Below are 17,695 nucleotides of genomic sequence, written 5' to 3'. Positions count from 1 at the left end.
CAGCTGCAGTGGTTCACTTAACAACGGTGGGCCAGAAAAGTCATCACATAGGGTAAAATTCGCTGAAGAAATGTCTTTGCTCAGCAACCAAAGTTTTGGGCTCAGTTGTGGTCGTAAGTCGAGGGCTATCTGTATTTATGACGGTTGCAGGGTCCCGGGGGTCACGTGATCCCCTTTTGTGACCTTCGGGCAAGCAAAGTCCATGGGAAAGCCAGATTCACTTAACAATCGGGATACCAACTTTGCTATGTATTGTAATCCACTTGGCTTTTAGGAAAGTATACCTTTCGCTAGAAACGGAGTCGAGGGTCTTCCTTGCCTAGAGGACCAAATCGGGGCAGGACTGACAGTCAGGTTGCACCACGGCGTGAGCAGGCAGAACGTCCGTGCTCGGCGCCCCATCCCTCCCGTCAACCCTGGGAGATGATCAGTGTGTTTGCAGAGTGTTAAATAAGGCAGAAAATGGATCACGTCTCGCTAAGGGAGAAGAATGAAGCCAAATGGAGGAAAATAACAGCGGAGGGTTATAACAATGAGGCAGCTGTTGGGAGACATTGAGAGGACATAGCCATTGTTGCAAAGACATGTCGACGTTTGCTGGTTCACGGTGTTTCGTACACAACCTGTTGCCGCCGGGCCTCCAAAGCACGAAAACTGGCCTTCGTCGGTGGCCCCCTTACTTTAGGGAGGGATAGAATAGAATAACAGGGTTGGAAGGGACCTTGGAGGTCTTCTAGTCCAACCCCCTGCCCAGGCAGGAAACCCTACACCACTTCAGACAAATGGTTATCCAACAACTTCTTAAAAACTTCCAGTGTTGGAGCATTCACAACTTCTGGAGGCAAGTTGTTCCACAGGTTAATTGTTCTTAACCGTCAGGAAATTTCTCCTTAGTTCTAGGTTGCTTCTCTCCTTGGTTAGTTTCCACCCGTTGCTTCTTGTCCTGCCCTCAGGTGCTTTGGAGAAGAGCTTGACTCCCTCTTCTTTGGGGCAGCCCCTGAGATATTGGAAGGCTGCTACCACGTCTAAGAAATTTGCCTCTCTGCTCATCGAATTTGGAAAAGGCAAAATCTGGAGCTCTGGCTTTTCCGTTCAGCCAGGGCTTCCCGATTGCAGAATTCATCAGTCAATCCAAATAGAGCTGGATGGGACCTTGGAGGTCTTCTAGTCCAGCTCCCAGCTCAAGCAGGACATACCATTTCAGATTGGTGGCTGTCCAGTCTTTTCTTAAAAACCTCAACTGGTGAACCATCCACAATTTCTGGAGACAAGCCGTTCCACTGGTTAATTGTCCTCACTGTTAGGAAGTTTCTCCTTAATTCCAGGGTGCTTCTCTCTTTGGTTAGTTGCCATGATATAAAAAACGATGTTGAGGCTCTAGAAAGAGTGCAGAGGAAAGCTAGAAAGAGGATTAGGGGACTGGAGGCTAAAACATATGAAGAACGGTTGCAGGAACTCAGTATGCCTAGTTTAATAGAATAGAATAGAATTTTTATTGGCCAAGTGTGATTGGACACACAAGGAATTTGTCTTGGTGCATATGCTCTCAGTGTACATAAAAGAAAAGATACGTTCATCAAGGTACAACATTTACAACACAATTGATGGTCAATATATCAATATAAATCATAAGGATTGCCAGCAACAAGTTATAGTCATACAGTCATAAGTGGAAAGAGATTGGTGATGGGAACTATGAAACGATTAATAGTAGTGCAGATTCAGTAAATAGTCTGACAGTGTTGAGGGAATTATTTGTTTAGCAGAGTGATGGCCTTCGGGAAGAAACTGTCCTTGTGTCTAGAGGAGATTATGATAGCAGTGTTCTAATATCTCAGGGGCTGCCCCAAAAAAGAGAGAGTCAAGCTATTCTCCAAAGCAGCTGAAGGCAGGAGAGAAGCAACTTTAGAACTAAGGAGATATTTCCTGACCATGAGAACAATGAATCAGCGGAACAACTTGCCTCCAGATGTTGTGAATGCAAAAAAGATGTGGAGACTCTAGGAAGAGTGCAGAGAAGAGCAACCAAGAGGATTAGGGGACTGGAGGTTAAAACATACGAAGAATGGTTGCAGGAATTGGGTGTGTCTAGTTTAATGGAAAGAAGGACTAGGGGAGACATGATAGCAGCCTTCCAATATCTCAGGGGCTGCCCCAAAGAAGAGGGAGTCAAGCTCTTCTCCAAAGCACCTGAGGGCAGGGCAAGAAGCAATGGGTGGAAACTAATCAAGGAGAGACACAACCTAGAACTAAGGAGGAATTTCCTCACAGTGAGAACAATTAATCAGTGGAACTGCTTGCCACCAGAAGTTGTGGGTGCTGCATCCCTGGAGGCTTTTAAGAAGAGATTGGACAGCCATTTGTCCATAATGATAAAGGACCGTGATGGCGAGCCTATGACACGAGGGCCACGGGTGGCACGCAGAGCCATATCGGTGGGCATGCGAGCTCAGCTCGGCGCGCCTGTACCTGCTGGCCAGTTGATTTTCAGGCCTTCTGGGCCCACCAGAAGTAGGGAAACAGGCTTTTTCCTGCCTCTGGAGGGCCTGGGAGGGTGGGGAAGGCCTGTTTTTTTGCTCTCCCCAGGTTCCAGAGCCTCTCTAGGAGCCTCTCTAGGAGCCTCTCTAGGAGAGCCTCTCTAGGAGCCTGGGGAGGGTGAAACGGCCTTCTCCACACATTCCGTAAACCCTCCGGAGGCTGAAAGCGACCCATGCTTTGGGGGGGCAGGCCGAATAGAATTATGGGTGTGGGCCCACGCCCGTGCTCCCCCTGTTTTCGGCACGCGATGGCAAAAAAGGTTAGCCATCACTGATATAGGATCTCCTGCCGTCCATTGAGGACCTGTATACTACACGAATCAAGAAGGGGGCCGTGAAAATATTTACAGATCCCTCACATCCTGGACATAAACTGTTTCAACTCCTACCCTCAAAACGACGCTATAGAGCATTGCACACCAGAACAACTAGACACAAGAACAGTTTTTTCCCGAAGGCCATCACTCTGCTAAACAAATAATTCCCTCAACACTGTCAAACTATTTACTGAATCTGCACTACTATTAATCTTCTCATCGTTCCCATCACCAATTTCTTTCCACTTACGACTGTATGACTTTAACTTTGTTGCTGGCAATCCTTATGATTTATATTGATATATTGGCCATCAATTGTGTTGTAAATGTTGTACCTTGATGAAGGTATCTTTTCTTTTATGTACACTGAGAGCATCTGCACCAAGACAAATTCCTTGTGTGTCCAATCACACTTGGCCAATAAAAATTCTATTCTATTCTATTCTATTCTATTCTATTCTATTCTATTCTATTCTATTCTATTCTATTCTATTCTATTCTATTCCTGCTAAAGCAGGGGTTGGACTAGAAGACCTCCAAGGTCCCTCCCAATTATCCTGTTAAAATCAGTAAAATCCCAAAGCATCGTTCTGTCCCAGAGAGGGAGAATTTTCAGCAAAAGCCGGGCTCCTGAAAACAGCAAAAAAATGTCAATTATTGGGGGAAAGACTCAAATCCAATAGATTTTACAAAAATAAAATTGGATGGGTTGTTTTTTTTCCTTTCTCTCACTTCCTCACATCGAGGTGTCATTTTCAGTCATTACAAATGATTGTATAGAGACCCAAGCTTTTTCTCTTCTGAATTACTGGAATGACCCATTTTCTGGCTTTTCACAACGCTGGAACCACAAGCTGAAAAACCAAGGGAGTTGGCCCAACGACTCGTTCCGCAAAACACACACACACACACACACACACACACACAAAACACACACACACATTCTGAGCTCAGCAAAATGTGTGAACAGAGTTGCTAGGATATGCCGCGGCGAAGGGGATTGCGTGACTACAGCCTCTTGGAAGTTAGGCGGCATCGCAACTCCATCCAAACCGCCTCGGATAGATGCTCAAATAGAAGTTATTGGAGACTATAATAACTTGGTCCTTAACACCGATAAGACCAAGGGGCTTATAGTGGACTATAGAAGGAATAGATCAGACATCCAACCCTTGCTTATCCATGGAGACCGAGTTGAGCAAGTGGCCAGTTTTAAGTTTCTGGGTGTGGTCATAAAAACGAGGACCTGACAAGGGGGCTCACATTGTAGCACTGGACAAAAGGGCCGAGCAGAGATTATACTATCTGAGACTTCTCAGGAAACAACAACTGAATGGAAAACCACTGGTGACCTTCTACCGCTGCACCATAGAGAGTATTTTAACTTACTGTAACTGTGTCTGGTTTGCCAATTGCAGAGGGGCAGATAGGATAACGCTCCAGAGGGTCAACGTCATTGCCCAGAGGGTCATTGGTTGCCCTCTCCCCTCTTTGGAAGAGCTTTATAGCTCCCGCTACCTTAAGAAAGTTCAAAACATCCTTAAAGATCCATCTCATCCTGGGCACCCCTTTTTTTTTTTTTTTTTTTTGAACTATTACCATCTGGCAGTCGGTACAGGATAATCAAAACAAGGACAAATAGGCTGAAAAACCGCTTCTATCCCAGGGCAGTAACTATATTGAATTCTACTGTATAGCGCAGTATTAATGTAGTACGAGGGGTTTTCAATTCAATTGTCTCGAATGCGAAGGATGGGAGTTTGTGTTTTTATTTTTATAGCTTTCTTATGTGTAATGTACATTGAAGATGGCATTTAATTTCGTTGTATGAGGTGCAGCGACAATAAAGTAAGCCAACTAACTCTACACCTCTTGCGCCCTGAACAATTGCAGTGATTCACTTAACAACGGCAGCAGGAAAGGCGGTAAAATGGGGCAAGAGCTCACTTAACAACCGTCTTGCTTAGCGACAGAAATGCGGGCCTCGGTTGTGAGCATACGTTGAAGGCTACCCATGGACGAGTCTTAACTCGGGTTATTTACGGGACCGCCTACTGCCACCGTTTGCCTCCCACCGACCCGTGCGCTCTCACAGAGAGGGACTCCTTAGGGTGCCGTCAGCCAAGCAATGTCGGTTGGCAGCCCGCAGGGGAAGGGCCTTCTCTGTGGGGGCTCCTACCCTATGGAACGAACTTCCCCCTGGATTCCGACAACTCCCTGACCTTCGGACCTTCCGCCGCGAGCTGAAGACGTACCTATTTTTCTGCGCAGGACTGGCATAGAATTTTTAGACGTTATTATTGGGTTTTTAATTTTTAATTGGGTTTTATGGTTTTTAAATGTATTTTAAATTGGGGCCAAATTTGAATAAGTTTTTTAGTTATTGTTTTATCTGTATTGCGTTATTGATTGTTGTTTTTACTTGGCTGTAAACCGCCCTGAGTCCTTCGGGAGAAGGGCAGTAAATAAATTTAATAATAATAATAATAATAATAATAATAATAATAATAATAATAATAATAATAATAATAATAATAATAATAATAATAATAATAATAATAAAAATAAAAAAAAAAAAAAAAAACTAAAAAACAACTGTCTGGTTTGGTTCTGCAACCCAATAAGAAAAACACAGACTTCAGAGGATAATTAGAACTGCAGAAAAAATAATTGCTACCAACTTGCCTTCCATTGAGGACCTGTATACTGCACGAATCAAGAAGAGGGCCGTGAAAATATTTACAGATCCCTCACATCCAGGACATAAACTGTTTCAACTCCTACCCTCAAAATGACACTATAGAGCACTGCACACCAGAACAACTAGACACAAGAACAGTTTTTTCCCGAAGGCCATCACTCTGCTAAACAAATAATTCCATCAACACTGTCAAACTATTGACTAAATCTGCACTACTATTAATCTTCTCATCGTTCCCATCACCCATCTCCTCCCACTTATGACTGTATAACTATAACTTGTTGCTGGCAATCCTTATGATTTATATTGATATATTGACCATCAATTGTGTTGTAAATGTTGTACCTTGATGAAGGTATCTTTTCTTTTATGTACACTGAGAGCCTATGCACCAAGACAAATTCCTTGTGTGTCCAATCACACTTGGCCAATAAAATTCTATTCTATTCTATTCTATTATTATTATTAACTGGAGTTCTTGCAGGTTCAAAAGAATCCTCAAATTCTCTTGATTCTTTGCACCGTTTTTAATTGGACCTTTTTCGGGTCTCCTGCATTCCGAGATAGATTTTTGGCTTCAAAATTGAGTCAGTTGCCATCCATAAAGATGGAAGATGGGCAGCACTGAGTCACACCAGCTTGGTAGATGTCTGTTAATATAATCCTACAGGCATTTTTTGCAAACCTTCCGTGCCCGTCCGAGTTTGTGCAAAGCGTGCTTAACTGGATCACGAAAAGGACTCGCATTTGACATCTCGCGCCAGACTTAGTTGCTTAGTGTCAACTTCGGCTCATTAGCGGGTAGTGCCTTTCCAGCCTAAACAGTTAGTTAGTGGCCTGGGGTGTTACATAAATGCAGAAAAATTTGATAAATACAGAGATGGTCGCTTGGGAGAGAGAATGTGGCTAGCTGGTATGCCAAAAAAGACAATACCATTCTAGGCTGCATAAACAGAGGGATAGAATCAAGATCACACGAAGTGTTAATACCACTTTATCATGCCTTGGTAAGGCCACACTTGGAATAGGGCGTCCAGTTTTGGTCGCCACGATGTAGAAAAGATGTTGAGACTCTGGAAAGAGTGCAGAGAAGAGCAACAAAGATGATTAGGGGACCGGAGGCTAAAACATATGAAGAACGGTTGCAGGAACTGGGTATGTCTAGTTTAATGAAAAGAAGGACCAGGGGAGACAGGATAGCAGTCTTCCAATATCTCAGGGGCTGCCACAAAGAAGAGGGAGTCAAGCTATTCTCCAAAGCACCTGAAGGCAGGACAAGAAGCAATGGGTGGAAACTCATCTAGGAGAGAAGCAACTTAGAACAAAAGAGAAATTTCCTGACAGTGAGAACAATTAATCAGTGGAACAACTTGCCTCCAGAAGTTACGAATTCTCCAACACTGGAAGTTTTTAAGAAAATGTTGGATAGCCATTTGTCTGAAATGGTGTAGGGTTTCCTGCCTAAGCAGGGGGTTGGACTAGAAGACCTCCAAGGTCCCTTCTAACTCTGTTATTCTATTCTATTCCATTTACATTGCGTCCTAATTTATGATCCTTTTTTTTCCCTGCAGAAGGATGTATCGCTGGTACATAACACCACAGAAACGATCCAAATGAATGTTTCAGACGAAGGTTAAAAATATGAAAAAACATGAGACGTTCAATGATGCATCGTGGAGCGGTGAGCAAGCTTTTGATACCAATTCATACAGTGGTGCAAAAGAGTTTGAAGATTAATGAAGAAAGCAGAACTCTGTTTATTGCGACTTAACGGGCAACAATGAGAACAAACTGATGTTAAGACTGAGTTTCTGGATGATAATTGCAGCAAGATTTATTTATATATAAAAAAATACTATCCTGTTTCCCCCCCAAATAAGACATCCCCTGGTAATAAGGCCGAGCGCATGGCAATAAGGCCGAGCGCTTATTTCAGGGTTCAAAAAATAAAAATAAAATATAAGGGTCTTATTTTTTTAGGAAAGACGGTATTATCTCTATAGTGGAGCAATGGACTTTGCAGAAATGCTGAGGCAGACCTGCCTGGTCAAGGGAAATAATAATAATAATAATAACGAAAAGGTTTCTGAAATACTTGAGACCTTTTATTAACTTTTTGCTGAAGGGAGGTGTCGTGTCCCACCCCCACTCTGACGAACGAGTCAAGGAAGTCCGTAACAAATTTGGCAACGAAGCCTCTGCAGCTTGCTAAGTTCCTTTGAGGTTTATCAGGGCAGGCAGGAGTCCAAGTTGTGACTTCAGCGATAGGGTCCGGTATCAGCAAACTCGATAAGACTTTGCTTGACTCAAGGTTGGAATGCCAAAAGCAGGTCCTTTATATATAGGCTGTGGGGTGTGGCTCCATGACTCAGCATTTATCCAGGCCTGCCCCACCCCTCCTTCTGCTGGCGTCGCCTCTCAGATCTCCGGAAGCGAGGGTCCTCCCACTTTGAATTGTCTTCAGCTGGATCTGCTTGTCAGCGTCTGGGAAAGGGAGGAGTCAGAGGGAGCAGGCCCGGGTAATTCTACCACCTGGCTGGCTTCCTGCTCTGAAGGCTGAGCCAAAGGAACACACGCTGTATGAGTGAGGTTTATTGGGCTTCTCCTTTCACTCCTTGAATCCTCTCCGGGCATGGGGCCAGGGCCGGGTGCTGGAGTCATGACAGGCCGTTCATCTTCATTATCAGACTCGGAGTCTGATAAAAGGCCCGGTTGGAGATGGGAGGGGCCTGGCTGAGGAGAGGAGGGAGGACGAGGCACAACGGGAGGGGGAAAAAAGGACACGATGATTTATGGACTTCAAAAATAAGAAAGATGACGATTAAACGAGAGGATGAAGGAATTTATACAATAGGAATTCATGGCAAATTGTACGCTATAAAATTGTACCTGCAATATACGTCGAAAAGCAAATTCGATCTGATCAATTTACTGTATTTGGTTCTGCAAGGAAATGCTCAAAATTTCCAGGGTTTGGCATTGAACCGGCTGCCTCTGTCCAAGGTGCTGAATCTGGGAGCTGAAATCCAATTTTTGGGCTGTGTGTGAAGACACCTGTTCGCTTACCTTTGGCCTCTGCCCGATGGGTTCTTGCACTGGGAAGGGTAGGACCGATGACCTCTGGGTTCCCTTCCAACCCTTCAAAATTGTCCAATCTTCCTACAGGTGTGTAAATGGCATTCAGGAGCTGCCACTTTCCAAGAGAGTTGATGGTATGCGTTGACCTCACCAGAGGGAACACCTGGCCGATGGTTTAAAAAGGCTGGAGGGTGAGGAGGGGAGAAGGTAAGGGGGGGGTCCTTGACTTACAACCCCAATTGAGCCCCCACGTTTCTGTCGCTAAGCGGGATGGTTGTTCAGGGACCCTTTACCCGTTTTACGGCCTTTCTCGCCACCGTTGTTAATCGAAACACTGCAGTTGTTGAGTCGGTTTCACGGTTGTTAAGTCAATCTGGCTTTCTCGCTGGCTTTGTTTGTCAGAAGGTCACAAAAAAAGGGGATTGCGTGATGTGACACACACACACACACACACCCGGGATACCGTGACCGTCTTAAAATCCACGCATTTGGCAAGCGTCCGAATTTTGATCACGTTAACCATGGGGATGCTGCAATGGTCAAAGGTTGAAAAACAGTCATAAGTCACTTTTTCCCGCCTGGTGTAGTTGTAACTTTGAACCGTCACTAAGCAAAAGGTTGTAGGTAGCCCAGTATCGGTCAGTTAGAATAGAATAGAATAGAATAGAATAGAATAGAATAGAATGGAATGGAATGGAATGGAATGGAATGGAATGGAACGGAATGGAACAGAATGGAAAGGAATGGAATGGAATAGAATAGAATAATGATAGAATAGAATAGAATAGAATAGAATAGAATGGAATGGAATGGAATGGAATGGAATGGAATGGAATGGAATGGAATGGAATGGAATGGAATAGAATAGAATAATGATAGAATAGAATAGAATGGAATGGAATGGAATGGAATGGAATGGAATGGAATGGAACGGAATGGAATGGAATGGAACGGAATGGAACGGAATGGAATAATGATAGAATGGAATGGAATGGAATAATGATAGAATAGGATAGAATAGAATAGAATGGAATGAAATGGAATGGAATGGAATAATGATAGAATAGAATAGAATAGAATAGAATAGAATAGAATAGAATAGAATAGAATAGAATAGAATAGAATAGTTTATTGGCCAAGTGTGATTGGAACACAAGGAATTTGTCTTTGGTAGATATGCTCTCAGTGTACATAAAGAAAAATAAAACACTGTTCATCAAGAATCATAAGATACAACACTTAGTGATAGTCATAACCATTCAAATTGTACTAAGAAACAAAACAATATAAATTATAAAGATACAAGCAACATGGTTATAGGCATAAGTAGGAAGAGAAAGGTACCAGGAAGGATGAGAAGAAGAATAGTAATACAGTCTTAGTAAATAATTTGAGAGTGTTGTGGAAACTACCGTGTTTCCCTCAGAATAAGATTATATGAATTTTTATAGGTCTTATATGAATTTTTGCTCCAAAAGACGCATTATGTCTTATTTTCCAGTTAGGTCTTATTTTGTGGGTGGGGGGGAATACAGTACTCAACGCCTCCATCTGGCTGACGATCTTAACTGGGGCTTATTTTGGGGGCAGGGCTTATATTACGAGCATCCTGGAAAAAAATCATGCTAGGACTTATTTTCTGGTTGGGTCTTATTTTCGGGAAAACAGGGTAGCTGTTTAGCAGAGTGATGGCATTCTGGGCGGGGAAAAAAACCTGTCCTTGTGTCCTTTTCTCACATAAATGTCCATTCTGTAACTTCACTGTCCTCCCATTCTCTCAAAAGCCGACCCAACAGGTCACGGGGTGATCTGGTGATGTATCAAAGCTTTCGGATCAAAAAGAGATCTTCCTAGCAACAAGCTAGGCTGACGGGGGGGGGGGGGGAATTCTGGGAGTTGAAGTCCGGGGCATCTTAAAGCGACCGAGATTCGTCGGAGACTCTTCTCTCCAAGGAAAGATCTTGTGTAGGATCTGGCTTGCAGATTATGAGAATTGTTTAAACGATTCTCGGTGAACAATGTCCGGTGCCTGTTTGTCCCAAATGGAGCCATCTTTCCTTTGCTCTCCCAAGGGAAGACTAACTACACCCTTTTACTGGAGCGATGGGCTTTTCCCACGACGCTCAACTTGAGGGTGAAATGTTGGAGAGACAGTTTCTCCAAGGAACTCTAGCCTGAGGATGAAGCCCAGACTCTTCTGGAAAAGTCTCTGAGAAGGATTGTTGTATGACGCTTCCTTCCTCCTTTTCTTCCTTCCTTCCTCCTTCCCTCCCTCCCTCTTCTTTCTCTTTCTCATCCCTTCCTTCTCTTTTTCTTCCTTCCTTCCTTCCTTTATTCATCCAGCCATCCATCTTTCCCTCTCTCCCCTTCCTTATCCCTTCCTCTGATCCTTGCCCCACTCCTCTTTCTTTCTCCTTTCTATCTCTCTTTCCACTTCCCTCTCCTTCCTCCATCCATCCATCCATCCCTCCATCCATCCATCCATCTTTCTGTTTCCCTGTCTCCCCTTCCTTTCTTCCCTTCTCTCTCCCCCTCTTTCTCTTCCCCTCCCTTCTCCTTTCTCTCTCTCTTCAATTCTATCTCCTTCCTTGTCTTCCATCCATCCATCCATCCATCCATCCATCCACCATCCATCTTTCTCTCTCCATGTCTCCCCTTCCTTTCTTCTCTCTCTCCCTCTTTCTTTTCCCCTCCCCTTCTCCTTTCTCTCTCTCTCTCTTCAATTCTATCTCCTTCCTTGTCTTCCATCCATCCATCCATCCATCCATCCACCATCCATCCATCTTTCTCTCTCCATGTCTCCCCTTCCTCTTCTCCCTCTTTCTCTTTCCCCCTCCCCTTTCTTTCTCCTTTCTCCCTCTCTCTCTTCACTTCTATCTCCTTCCTTGTCTTCCATCCATCCATCCATCCATCCATCCATCTTTCTCTCTCCATGTCTCCCCTTCCTCTTCTCCCTCTCCCTCTCTCTTTCTCTTTCCCCCTCCCCTTTCTTTCTCCTTTCTATCTCTCTCTCTCTCTTCACCTCCATCTCCTTCCATCCTTCCTTCCTGCCTGCCTGCCTGCCTATGACACTAGCAATGGGTAGAGAAAGACCATGTTTTTCTGGTTTCCTAGTATGATTTGATTGCTTATTAGTATCCTATGACTATCACTAAGTGTCGTACCTTATGATTCTTGAAGAATTTATTTTATTCTTTCTTTATGTGCACTGAGAGCAATATGCACCAAAGACAAATTCCTTGTGCGTCCAATCACACTTGGCCAATAAAGAATTCTACATAAAGAAAAATTACCACCTTTTAGCCACTATCCTTTCAAATAAATGCTAGGACATGTCCTTTCAAACCCGCCCCCCCCCTCCAAAACCATCTGTCCCCAAGTCTCTTCTCCTTGGAAAAACATTCCCGTCCCATCACAATTCTGAGTGAGTCAGAATTGGCCCAGGGCACACATCCAGGGGGTTCGTACAAACCGGCCGAAGCCACGTTTAGCAATTTTTCCTCTTCCTTTCTGGCCCACCAGGACATCCAACGAGAAAAAAGCCCACCCAGGTGCAAGGAAGCTGTTTTGAAGGCGCCCCTGCCAGAAGCAGAGATCCCTGCTACCTGTCCAACCCGCACTGCATAACGGGGAGGGGAGGGAGCAGCAGGAGGAGGGAGACGAGACCCCCAGGAGTGAAAATTTGAAAGGAGGGTGAGGGGTGGGGGGGTAAGACTTCCATCGGAGAATCTGCAATTATTCAGGAAACGTCGTCTTGAAAGTGTCGTGTCCCCCCCCCCCCAACACCGACCTCTAGAGGAGTGAAATTGGAGAGTGGGGCGGGGGGGGGGCAACCGGTGCGCCTCCTTCCTCTGCATGTGATACCCCCCCCACGCACCCGATTTACTGTGTAGATGCTTTGCCACACAGGCGCTTGGCTGACCGTGGAAAGGCTTGTGCGTGTTAACTGTCGTGAGTCAATTAGAGGGGGGAAAAAAAGAGAAGCCGGGGCTACCGAGCCTTGGGGGGAGTGGGGAGAAAAGGGAAGCCCCCTCCCCCCGCCCCTCTCCTCTTTAATCAGGAACTGCGAGGACAGCCGGAGAGGAATCGGGTTTGTTGGGATCTGGCGGCTGAAGAAACTTCTCCTGGGGCGGCCTGGACCCTTGGCGGCCCCCCACCCACGCCCCATCCGCCCACCCCCCCTGGCCTGCCGGCCTGCCTGCCTACCTGTCTACCTGCTGCTCTTTGAGCTCCTTTAAGGGTTTTTTTTTTTTTAAAATGAGGATGCGGAGAACCGAGGCCGGTTCAGAAAGCTGCTTGCGGCGGACTGGCGGGGATTGAAGCTTGGGGCTGGAGACCAGGAGCCCCCCCCCTCCCTCCCACGCCCCCACTCCACGAGGGACCGAACCGGGCAGGCTCTGAGTGTGAGTTTCTCCCGAGTTGTCATCCTCCCCGGGAATTGGAGCCGGGCTGCGGGAGTCGGTGGTTCTCGGCGCCCGGAGCTAGATCGGGGCTGTCTCGGCTTGCGGCAACCGACTCACGGAAAGTCGAGGCAAGCTTCGCCAGCCGTCCAACCCTGGGCGAAGGTGGGGATGAGCCACCGCTTCCAGCCTCCAGCCTCGGCCATCACTTCCAGCCTCCGATGTCTCTTCTGCGCCGCGGGGGTCGCTCTCCACGCGAGTTCCAGTTAGGACCCGCCGGTGCGTGGCGGGGAAGCGGTGGGGTCCCCCGCTAAGGCGCTTTCAACCCCGGAGTGGGCGAAAAAGGAGTCTCGGAGAGGGGGAGAGAAAAATTGGGAGGAAACACCCCCCCCTCTCTCCTCTCGCATCCCCACACGATCGCCCCTCTCGCGCGTGTGCTTTCCGGCTGCTTCCCGGGTGGCGTCCACCTCTCGCCTCTTATGACATTTGGAATTAAAGTTTGGGTTTCTACAAACCGCCAAGATGCCGTTTCATCCTGTGACGGCCGCTTTGATGTACCGGGGCATTTATACCATCCCCAACATTTTGGCAGCGGATCCCAACCCGGTGGATATCCCCGAAGACGAATTGGAAGGTACCGAGAAAGGAGCTGCGTGGAGTGGGCTGGGAATGAGCACCCGGAGTGAGACAAGGGGGCGCGCGCGTGGTGGGGCAGTCCTTTAAACCCAGGAGAAGGGCGGGGGGGGAGGGCAGCGGCTTCGGGGAAGGGGCGCTGGGTTGGTGCAGGAGGGGGACATTACCCCGCACCCACACACACACTCACCCACCCACCCACCCATCCCGATAAAGCGAAGCCGGTAAACAAGCCCCCCAAAATAAAGTGGCGAAGCGGTTCTGACGCGCGCGCGGGTGTTTTGGCGCTTCTGCCGCGATAGAAGAGGAAGGAGAGAGGTCGGGGGAAAGGGGGGGGGGTGCGAAAGGGGAGTGTAAAGAACCCTAGAGGTCTGTAGATGTGTGTATGTGTGTCTTGATCTGGTCTACCTCGCAGGGATGTTCGGAGGAGGGGAAACGCAAAGGAGAGGCGAGGCGGCGAGGCGCCCAAAGGAACAAGCCGGGGGGGGGGGTCGGCTTCCAAAAAGCACACCACCCACTCCCCCGGGATGGGTGGGTGGGGGTCAGAATTCATCTCGGGGGGAACCTGGGGATCAGAGATTGAAAGTGGGGAACGGGGAAGGGGGGAGCGGGGGAGACGCGTGGAAATCCGGCTAGAAACCATCGCAGCAGCCTGGGTCTATCGGTGGTGGTGTGTGTGTAGGGGAGACCAGCTGGAGACGTGCTGGTTGGGCATTCCGGCTTAAAGTGAGCCCAGCAGGACTCCTTCTCGTGTGGGGAAGGTGGGGGGGGGGCGGTGGAGAGGAGGGGAGCTTCCCGACCCCCCCACTCCCCAACCCGTCCTCTTTCTCTCTCCCCCCCCCCCATCGCTGTTTTTGCAACAGCAAGAGGCATTTCCTGCAGTCTGCGCGCGGGAACAGGTAGCGGCGGGGGCGGCAGTCTCCTTCCAGGCAGCTCTCTGGACTTGTGTGTGTGTGTGTGTGTGTGTGCTTGTGTGTGCGTGTGGTTGTGTGGGGAGGAGGAGGGGGGGTGTCACCCTGTGATATAAACACCCTCTCTGCGGCGCCTCGAACCGGAGTTGCAACTTGGAAAGCCGGGTGCCCACGTCGCCTCTCTTCTCTTCTACCCCTTTTCCTTCTTCCCTTCCTGACCACCTTCCCTCCCCCCCCCACCACGCTCTCAGCCCCTGAGGCCGCCGATCCTAACCCACCCACCCACCCGTCCCCCGGAGGAGAAAGCTCCCCGCTTCCCCATCCACGCGTGGCGGTGAGCCTCTTGCTCCGCCAGCCTTCGCGCGCCTGCATCGGTGCGCCAACAGAAAAACACACAAGTCTGAGCTGTCCCCACCCCCACGGGTTACATATAGTGGATGGGTGAGCGAGGGGAATCCTGCCGCTACCTCGGAAGGATTTTGGGTGGGGGGGAGATATTGGGTAGCATGTAGTGGGCCTCTCTCTTTTTTCTTCTTCTTCTCTGTTTCTCTCCCTCTTCCCCACCGCGGCAGATTTTCCCGATGGCGTCGTCTCTGGATTGGATTTTCCGAGGGGGTCCACGCGGAATTGCGGAGAGGAGTGTGTGTGTGTGAGAGAGAGAGAGGGGGGGGGGTGTCGAACTGTCAATCTCTCTTTCTCCGCCTTGACTGCCTCTTCCCCCCTCCCTCCTCTTCCTCTCCCCCGCCGTCTCCCCCACCCCCACCATCCCCAGCTCCGCATGGATCGATCGTTGGCCAAAGTCACGCAGGAGTGTGTTTATACATATTTTACAACCGATCTCGGCTGGTGAGATTGGCAGCCGCCTTGTTTTTAAGATGGGGAGCGGGAGGGGAACGGTGCGCCCAACCTGGACTCAACAGGTCCGCTTCGCAAACGGCCGGGCCAAGGACCGAGGGAGCCCGTGGGTTCGCCGTGCCGTGGAAGCTGGCCGTGGGGTCTCTTGTCTCTCGGAGCTTCGGCGCGGGACCAAAAGAGTTTAAAAAAAAAATCGCTAGGATTCAACGGGGTGGAGTGAGGTCGGCTTCGCGGGTTTTGCCACTGGACCAGACTCAGCCCGCTGCGTGGGGGAAATCTTCCCCACGCAGGACTGACCCGGGTGGGATCAAAATTGCGACCCAGAAGAGGAGGAGAGGCTCTAAGTGAGGGTGGGGGGGGGTCCCCGCAGCCTTCCCCGGAGGGCCAAAATCTCCTATTCCAAAAAACCCTCAATTCTGCAGAAAACGGGCAGCTTCCTTCCCTGCCCGCCCCCCCAAAGGGACCACAGAAACAGCTCTCCCTGGTCTATTTCCCCCCCCCCCGCCGGCAAATTTACCCCCTCCCCCTCTATTTTTGGCCCCGTCCCCTCAAGCCGCTCAGAGAGGGGTGGGGGCTTCAGTTGTATACAAACAGTCCTTTTCTCCCCCCCACCTCCGACCACCATTCAGAAACTGTCCCAGTGTGTCTAAAACTCTCTGGCTTGCATTGTAAATAAACAAACAAATAACATTTTTGGGGGAGACTTCAAGGAGTTTAACTGCCTCTAGACATATCGCTCGAGATTTGAAGTTTGTGGGTTTGGCCGGGACCGGATTTTCTTTTCCATTTGCACAAAAAAACCGGATCGGGAACTACGATTAATCTACCCGATGGGAATGTAAGGGAGCGGGTTGGACTAGATGCCCTCCGAGGCCCCTTGTGGTCCTAGGAGGGCGAAGGGAAATTTGTTCAGAGCTCCCAATGGGCCTCCAGGGTGTGCAGCGGGCTTTGAACCTCTCATCCTGACCCCCCCATTCAAAAGTATTATTTCAAAATGGGCAGAAATAGCTTTCAGGCCCCTGATTCGTTTTGTACATTCCTCTCTCCAGCCTCCCAAAGTCAAGATTGTCCCTCCCTCACAACCTCCTTTTCAGTAGGAGGGGGGGGGTCTCACCCACCAAACCTAATTTGGCTTTGGTTGGTCTGAAATCCACTGGTGTTTGTTTTTTTTAAAGGGCCTTGTTATTCCTCCACCACCCACAATTATTTCTTGACAGCTGGGTCAAATCAGGATCCCAAGAATAGAGAATAACAGAGTTCGGAAGGGACCTTGGAGGTCGTCTAGTCCAACCCCCTGCTTAGGCAGGAAACCCTCTACCACTTCAGACAAAGGGTTATCCAACCTCTTCTTAAAAACTTCCAGTGTTGTAGCATCCACAATTTCTGGAGGCAAGTTGTTCCACTGATTAATTGTTATAACTGTCAGGAAATTTCTCCTTAATTCTAAGTTGCTTCTCTCCTTGATGAGTTTCCACTTGTCCTGAGTTGCTTCTTGTCCTGCCCTCAGGTGCTTTGGAGAATAGCTTGACTCCCTCTTCTTTGGGGCAGCCCCTGAGATATTGGAAGACTGCTATCCTGTCTCCCCTGGTCCTTCTTTTCATTAAACCAGACATACCCAGTTCCAGCAACCGTTCTTCATATGCTTTAGCCTCCAGTCCCCTAATCCTCTTGGTTGCTCTTCTCTGCACTCTTTTAGAGTCTCCACATCTTTTTTGGGCATCACGGTGACCAAAACTGGACACAGTTTTCCTAGAGTGGTCTTAATACTGTCTCTTTGGGCTCCTTCTAGATATTTATTCACTGGTTGAGCAATTGTGTGTGTGGGGGGGTGTCGAACCTTGCAGAGACATAGAGTTGGTTGGCTAGAATGGCTGCACCCTGAATGGGCCAATAAAATGTCCCATCGCTGGGACTTCGGGGGTGGGGGGTGCTTTTGATGTAGAAGATCTTGGCTAAGTAGAAGTAGTGGTTGTGCATTTTTTTTTCTGGACCTCAAAAGACAGTAGATGCTGCTTTAATCCCCGATCCTCTGTGAGGGTGAAGGTAAAAGGGTTTCCTCACATATTTGTGCTAGTTGTTCCTGACTCTGGGGGGAGCTGCTCATCTCCGGTTCAAAGCCGAAGAGCCCAGCGCTGTCCGAAGACATCTCTGTGGTCAGGTGGCCGGCATGACTCAATGCCAAAGGCGCACAGAAACGCTGTTCCCTTCCCACCAAAGGTGGTCCCTATTTTTCTACTTGCATTTTTTTTTACCTGCTTTCGAA

At 48.1% G+C, this 17,695-nt stretch overlaps 2 protein-coding genes across 2 annotated transcripts in view; one reads left to right on the top strand and one right to left on the bottom strand.

Annotated features, from left to right (window-relative positions):
* The window catches only part of CIDEC (cell death inducing DFFA like effector c), a 72,672-nt gene that overhangs the window by 45,792 nt on the left and 9,185 nt on the right, over positions 1-17,695 (bottom strand). The gene's annotated exons all lie outside the window — the stretch shown is intronic.
* The window catches only part of CABP7 (calcium binding protein 7), a 52,491-nt gene continuing 48,351 nt past the window's right edge, over positions 13,556-17,695 (top strand). Inside the window, exon 1 of the mRNA XM_058158397.1 lies at positions 13,556-13,667. Coding sequence (XP_058014380.1) covers positions 13,556-13,667 — 112 coding nt within the window. The remainder of the gene's footprint in view (positions 13,668-17,695) is intronic.

Source organism: Ahaetulla prasina, chromosome 15 (assembly GCF_028640845.1).
Source record: "Ahaetulla prasina isolate Xishuangbanna chromosome 15, ASM2864084v1, whole genome shotgun sequence".
Lineage (NCBI taxonomy): Eukaryota > Metazoa > Chordata > Lepidosauria > Squamata > Colubridae > Ahaetulla > Ahaetulla prasina.
Note: the sequence above shows the minus strand (reverse complement) of the source record. Positions and strands in the feature narration are given on the sequence as shown.